The sequence below is a fragment of the Spinacia oleracea genome, chromosome 3 (assembly GCF_020520425.1).
Source record: "Spinacia oleracea cultivar Varoflay chromosome 3, BTI_SOV_V1, whole genome shotgun sequence".
Lineage (NCBI taxonomy): Eukaryota > Viridiplantae > Streptophyta > Magnoliopsida > Caryophyllales > Amaranthaceae > Spinacia > Spinacia oleracea.
In genome coordinates, this window is record NC_079489.1 from 36,919,186 (window position 1) to 36,926,954 (window position 7,769).

At 36.4% G+C, this 7,769-nt stretch overlaps 1 protein-coding gene across 1 annotated transcript; it reads right to left on the reverse strand.

Annotated features, from left to right (window-relative positions):
* Positions 1–4,526: 4,526 nt before the first annotated feature.
* LOC110804747 (chaperone protein dnaJ 6) lies at positions 4,527–7,522 on the reverse strand. Its single transcript, XM_022010353.2, has 8 exons — positions 7,252–7,522; positions 6,120–6,218; positions 5,934–6,035; positions 5,534–5,593; positions 5,342–5,448; positions 5,184–5,266; positions 4,985–5,075; positions 4,527–4,868 (listed from the first exon to the last, which is right to left on the reverse strand). The coding sequence occupies exons 1-8, from the start codon at positions 7,378–7,380 to the stop codon at positions 4,661–4,663; spliced, it is 879 nt and encodes a 292-aa protein (XP_021866045.1). The 5' UTR covers positions 7,381–7,522; the 3' UTR covers positions 4,527–4,660.
* Between the last annotated feature and the right edge of the window lie 247 nt (positions 7,523–7,769).

Here is a 7,769-nt window from a genome sequence, read left to right on the forward strand (position 1 = left end):
TGAACCTGAAATTGAAATGGTTATTGTTTGTTGATGGTTGTTTTTGCTTGGAATTTCAGTCTGATTGCACAACTATTTATAGCAATGGGGAATTGTCCATTGATGTATGTAGTGAGCTCATTTGCAAGGTTTTGATGACAAATGTCAAATGAATATTAAGAACATGGTGACTAAGGCTTTGAATTTCAGATTAGTGTCAATGAATTGCTGAATCACTTTGAGAATGAAAATGGAGATGACAAATGGAAAGTTGAGTTTGACTTTCATGGTAAAGAGATACGTGAAGGAGAAGAAGAAGGTGAAGAAACTGATTTCTTGGTTTCTTGGGTGAAATAAGGGTATTTTAGGAATTTTACAAATTTTCAGAATTTAATTACTTATTTTGGGCATTAATCTGAAAATAAAATAATTTCCTTGAGTAAAGTTAATTTTCAAAATAATTATTTTAAGTGCTAATAAAAATAAATTTAACTTTCGAATAAAATTTGTCGTTAATAAAAACGTTAAGTTATTTATAAATGACGAGATAAAATATAAAATATAACTAACCTCGTAAATATGAATTTAAATTTTAAAACCTGAAAGATAGTATATCGTGTAACAATATTAAAATTCAAATAAAATTTTGTTAATCAAAATGAAGTTCGGAATTAGAATTTAAAACGGTTTTAAGCTAAATAAAAACAATTAAGCATAATTAATCGAGTTTTAAAAATTCGGGGTATTACAGGGACTGTCACTTCTTTGTCAAAAGGTGTCCCACATGTCAAAAATGCGCCAATCTGAGGCATATTCCACCATCCCTACTATTTTTCACTGTTCGCCTTGGCCTTTCTCAACCTAGGGTATTGATGTCATCGGAAAGATCACTTCAACAGGTATATGGGGTCGTGAGTTCATACTAGTTGTTATTGACTACTTTACCAAATGGGTCGAAGCCAGATCATTAAAAGTACTATGCTCTAAGCCAGTAGCTCAATTTGTCGAAGAAAATATCATGTGCCGATACGATGTCCCTCGTGAATTCATCAGTGATCAGGGAACCCACTTCCAAGGTGAGTGTGAGGACTTATTCACACAATACAATATTCAACATCACCGATCTTCGCCTTATCGCCCACAGACAAACGGAGCAGTCGAAACGGCGAAAAAAAATGTCAAGAAAATTATCATGAAATGACACGGAATTACAAGGACTGGCCACAAAAGCTTCACTTTGCATTATGGGGTACCAAACTTCAATCCGCACCTCTTCCGGCGCAACCCCATTTTCCTTGGTTTATGGAATGTCCCATCGAGTTAGAGCTACCTTCTCTTAGAATAGTTCTAGAAAGAAAAATCCCAGAAGCTGCATGGGTACAAGCTTGATACAATGAGCTAATCCTGTTGGAAGAACGCCGGCTCCAGGCCGCTCATCATGTCTAAGTATATCAACACAGAGTTGCCAAACACTTCAACAATAAAGTCAAAACTCGCAACATCAAAGAAGGCAAGCTTGTCCTTAAATCCCTTCGTGAAAGTGTCATGGATGCAAGGGGAAAATTCAGACCCAACTGGGCCGGACCATACATTGTCAAAAAGATCCTTTCCGAGGAAGCGGTTGAGCTAACAGATGTTGTTGGAACTGAGTTTCGTTCTCTGACGAACATGGATCAACTCAAGAAATTCTACGTCTAGATTCAAATTGCATTTCAAAATGCTATGTACTTAGAACTACGTTTGGTCTGATTCCTTAAGGGACACGTAGGCAACCTCATTCTGAGGCCCGACCACTTTAATATTCAAAAAATATAAGTCTCCTCAATTAAAGGCATTCTAAAAACACAGTCAATGTTCCAAACCAATGTTTCAATGTACTAGTTCAAATGTTCAATTCAATTGTTATTATTGCTTTTATTCCAAATGTGCAATTAAAAAGCATGTTCAAGTGGAATTTGACACAATTTTCAAATATAAAAAAGTGATGATGATTCTTATTCGTTAAACTTCTCTTCAAACAAGTACAAGTGGCTCTAAAACCTTAATTCAAAGCTAATTCGATTACAATGTCGGAATCAAGAGAAGCAAAGTCATTTCAAGCCTTTTTTTTCCACTTCTACCAAACACAATCCTAAACACATTTCTAAAACATATTTTCTAAACACACTTTTGAAACATAATCTTCAAACACTTTCTCTAACTTCCAAATGAAGCTCAAAATTCCTCTAAACGGAATCATTTCCGGGTTTTGGTGATGATGGTCTTGAGCCGTGGCGCCTTGAGTACCTTCCCCCTGCCCTTCCCGCAATAATCAACATCCATTTCCTCTTTTCCCAAGCGGCGGGAGGAAGAAATAGCAAACTTACCGGAATGAGTCGATGATGAACCTCCTTTGGGTCCTAAATGGTCACCAACCGGATGGCCCTTACTCTCATCACTCCCTTCAATACTGATTGATGCAAGATGGCTAGCTTTAGAATCCATGACTTTCAATTAGACTAACGCACTTGTTCATCGAGTTATCAACCAACCCTTACACATAGTTGAGATGCTCGCGGAGAGAGTATCTTTCTGTTCTTAATTCTTCGACGCCAGCTTCAATCTCGTCGATCCGCCTATCTTGCTTTATTACGATCTCCTCGAGTTCGGTCCATGTTTCTGACTTGCACTCTACCTAGGATAGTCTTTCTTGGATCGATTCCATCTAGAACTTCTTACTAGAACCTTGCCTCTAATACCAACTGTCAAGGTCCGAATATTTTGGGCCATCGAATCGCGCGGCGCTCTCTTACCTAGTGGGCGGTAAGGGAACAAGCCTTGTGCGAAACGAATTCAAATGGCTTGCACTAGCGAGAAAGGTTTCTGAAAAAAGAGAATTCTTGTAAATCAGAAAAAAAAAAAAAAAAAAAAAAAAAAAAAAAAAAAAAAGAGGGACGTGAGCACCGATCAGGCACTTGTGTGCGCACAACAGTCTCAAGTAGGGCCGACGACGCGAGTGAATCTGTTTGATGAGATATTGTTAAGTCCATAAAGCTTAAAAACAAGCGACAATACAATATCAATAAAGGCTTAAAACAACGCTAGTAATTAAGCAAATGCAACTTCTGGTGAGAGGTGTTGGTTCATACCCCTCATAGAAATTTATTTTGAATCAGCTAAAAACTCCTAGTGAACACTGGATTGACAGAAACATAATAACCTTATCGGAAGCCTATAAACTTATAAAAAAAATGTCTTATAAAGCTTATATAAGGAAATTACAAGAAAATATAAGAAACGTACAAGGCACAAGTAGGGCCGACGACGCGAGTGTACTTGTTCGAAAAGAATTTATTGAGTCTAGAAAGCTTAAAAACAAGCAACATCTCAATATCAATAAAGGCTTTCAACAACGCTAGAGATTAAGCGAAGACAACTTCTAATGAGAGGTACCGGTTCGTACCCCTCATAGAGGTTTATTTCGAATTAGCTAAAAACTTTCAGTGAACAGTGGATTGACGGAAACATAATAATTTTATATAAAGTCTAGAAACTTAAAATAAAAGTCCTAGAAAACATAGATAAGGAAAATGCAATGAAAGATTACACCTGATTTGTCCTTGAATGGGATGAGCGTTTACATTAGAGTGTTATGAACCCCCAAAAGTAGTACTTTATATTGATGGTGTGTAAATGTTTTTCCGATTTGAGTATCATACTACGTACGTGCTTTAAAAGGATGGGGATGGAAGCATGCATGTGGGTTGGTAGTTTAGTCTTTTTGCTAATATAAATAGTAGAATGTAAGAGTAAACATGTAAGGACTATAAATAGTATGGGGTAAATTCAAAGGGGAGAATCAAAAAGTAAACTGGGTCAATCATGCATTCAGAAACAGAGGGAGTAACCATCTTTAATTGGTTATTAAAAAAAATCTTTAACGGTTTTTTCATGAAATGCCCATGAGGTTTAACGAAATGCACCAAGTATCCCTAAATTTTCTAGAATGCACCAAATACCTTGAAGTTTGGGAAAATATACCGAAGTACCTTTTTGACCGACGTCGTTAACTTTCCGTTAACTTATACGGTAAATCCCCTTGTTTATTCCAAATTGTTGAATTTGTGTTCTTATCAAGGTAGGGACTTTATTATAGATTAATTTCATATTAACAATGTTTATGCTTCTGTCAAAACAACTAAGAAAATAATGATAAAACATACTTCGTATTATACACTCATACTAAAGGCCAAGAACATCAAATCAAACAAATGTTACCGCGTTAAATGCGATACATTTATGCTAGGTCGAGCTAAGGAAAAATGAATGTTGAGATGGTCATGTTACTAATGTTTTGGGTCATGTTTTGTTTATTTTAATTTCAATTCTTAGTCAAAGCCGGTTTGGGTAGATCACTAAGTCATTTATATAAGTGTTTTATGATTCTTATCCTAGTAAATAACTTGGCTTATGGAGAACCTCCTAATACTCCACTGTATGATGAAGATCACATAACGATACAGAATGCAATGCGTTAAACTTGGCATTTTCGTGACTTGAACAAGAACTAGAACAAGAACATACATTACTAACAAGTTCCACTAACAGAAACAGTACTAGAAACAAGTATAAATCAGTACTAACTGCACACCCCGTCTGTTTTACAAAAACTAAACTTTTCTTTGGGTTCAAACTTGCCATGCTACTTCTTTCGAGATTTCTTTGACGACACTTTGCTCACTAATTTTTTCTGTGCAGCTTCAAACTCTTCCTCTGTTGGTTCTGAAGTACTTTGCCCCCCGTACTTCTCCACCAAAGAGCTAAACATTGAATCAAATTTGTCCTTCCTCTCACTTCGTCGCTGAGATATCATTGCATATAGATCAGAATCTGCCTTCTTTTTTCCAGACCTGAAGGTGGGAAAACACAAAAAAGAAAAAGAAAAAAAAAAGAGTAAGGCCAGGCTTTGAAGATCTCGGGTGCTCAAAAAACAATCTATATTGATTGTAATGGCAAGTGAAATTACGTCTTTCTTCGCTTCAAAGGGCTTGTAGGTGGTTTAATTTCAGATACCTCCTTAGCCCATTTCTTGTAGGATTTAAACTCCTTCAGATCTCCTGCACAGAAGTTTGCATGACACAGCCCAAGTGAAATAACTTAATACATCACCCTCATACCCCAGCATTTAAAAACTTTCCGCTTATAGACAGCACAAATTCTCTTACCTGCAGCTATTGCTTCATCAAGAATATCCTTGAATCGATGAGAGTCCAGCTTAGGGTCTGAACATAGCATTGAACAAAAGAGCCTAGAATACAAGACAAGAAAATATCAAGCTCGTGTGCCAATGAAGGAGGGAATGCATAAAAGGAAGATAAAGTACCTTGCCATGTTACCCTTGCACTTCTTGTAGAGGTTGATCAAATCGTTTTTCTCAGTATCAGATCCCCTGTAGTTTGCTTCAAACTTTTCAATATCAGCCACAGTGACCTGGAAGTGCACACACCAACTTCAGCTTATGGAAAACAAGACTTGTAATGCATTGTTAATTAGCTTTTAAAAAGCATAAGCTAACCTCTTTGTACATGGATCTGAAGAAGTTCTGCAAATTCTGAGCTAGATCACCGGTAAGATCCTACCAATCACAAAGAAAAAAAGAAAAAATGAAAAAAAAAAAAATCAGAATCAAACTAACCTAACCTATGTACAGATGACTTTGCATCTTGCAATCCGAAGAACATGAATAATGCTATTGAAATTCCAGGACAAAACCAAGTGACAATTAGCTATTTAGCTTCATTACTCAAGTGCATGGATATCTACAAGAAAGCACTAAACATTTTTTGTATCCTGTGTGAGTAGGTGAATTCTACATTGTTTTATCATTTGAATGCACACAGACATACTATTATCTCCAAAGTTTATAGTTAATTTTTATCTACCTACAGGAAATAAGTGCTTCCAGAACAACTCACATCATCATCGACAACTCCGGTCTGATCATAAAGGGCTCTTTTCTCCTCATCACCAAGAATGGACATCACCTTCTGGAGCTGTTGAAATTTCTCATTCGCTTCCTGTAATAGCAAGAAAGACGTCCATTGAAATTTTAAATTTTGTAAAAAATAATCCAGCAGCTCCAGAGAAATGAAGGTCAATACCTTATCACCGGGGTTCTTATCAGGATGGAGTCGCAACGCCAACTTGTGGTACGCCTTTCTAATTTCCTGTTGAGATGCAGTGCTTTCCACACCAAGAACCTACACATTTATGAATTTCAACCATCACAACCAATATCTTAAAAGACAATAAGGGAGAATACACCACAAAACTGCTCAAACAACAGAATTGCACAAATATTCTTCACTGAGCAGTTCAGGGATATGGTTAGCAATTGGCAACCAGTACCTGCCATCTTCTTTAAATATAGTCTCCGAATTATTTGTTGCACAACAAATGCTATCTTGTAAGATTTTTGTAAGTTTAATGCAATTTTTATAATAAATTAAGATTGAAACTATAAATTAACCTACCGAGAAAGTTGAGGCTATGATCAAATTTCATTTATCAACTACAAATGGGTTCAACAAAGTTGAACATCTAATCCATAGAAAAACCATCCACTCTAATAGTATTTCGCCAAAGCTGGGCAGGGCTTAAAGCTTAGAATTGGCTTCCAACACCTTCCATCTTCGTAGACAAATCATATAGAAATCTCACAAAAACATGCACTTGCAGTTGCAGAAAGGCTTATTGTTTCTCAAGTTTTCGATCGTGGTTATGTGAACAAGCTCAGGCCATAATGTTATGAGCCAACACAATTATAAGAAGCATATTCTAATTAGTCGTAGCACGATTATTTCAATAGTTTCACCTAATAATATTTGTATGTTAATCAAAGAGTTGAGATTAATACTACTCGTATATATCACCTGAGCAGAAAATTCTTAGGGTATCTGGGTATGATCAACTTTCAGTTCTCAATCCAAAAGGAGTAATTATAAATATAAGCATTAACTGCAAAAGCCCAGGTTTTGTGAACAATTTCACAATTTGTGGAACGACAATAAAAAAGATTCTAAACTCCATTCTCGGAAATAAGCTTCAAAATAAAATTGCATATTTGGTCCTCAGCAACAATTAAACTCTAAAATCAAATACTCCTATACAATTAGGGTTTCCAATCCAGTTTTGCCTTCCATTTCTCAATCAATCAGACAATCCCGAAATCATAAATGGAATACCAAAACCCTAATATACCGAAAATGGTAAAATTACAGAACAATTCCGTACCTCGTAAAGGTTCGTCTGCGAACAAGAACCCTCATCTTCGTCCATCTTGGCGTCTTCTTGATGTTGTTCCGATTCGCCTTGTTCAGCTGTTGATTCGTCGGAAACCCTAGATTTCTTTTTCTTCGCCATTTTTGTGGGGGATTCTTTTGGGTTTTGGAGAGATAGAAACGCCTGGAACTGAAGAAAGGAATAAGTTAAGCTTTGAAGTTTTTAGTGATAGAAATGACGCAGAAGGTATATATAGAGGAGTAGAATTCTTCCCGCCAATTCTCTCTCCCGTGTCCCAATTTTTGTGCTTTCCCGCCGTGACCGTGTGTAATTACGGAGTACCATTTTATACGTACCCAAAAGAAATACACGACCTGAAAAATACACAAATTAATACTCCCTCCGTCCCTTAATACTCACATCGCTTTTCTTTACGGGTCGTTCTTTAATACTTGCACCGTTTCTATAAATGAAAATCTTTACAAATATTATATTATTTCTCACACTTACGTACTAACCCACCTACACCC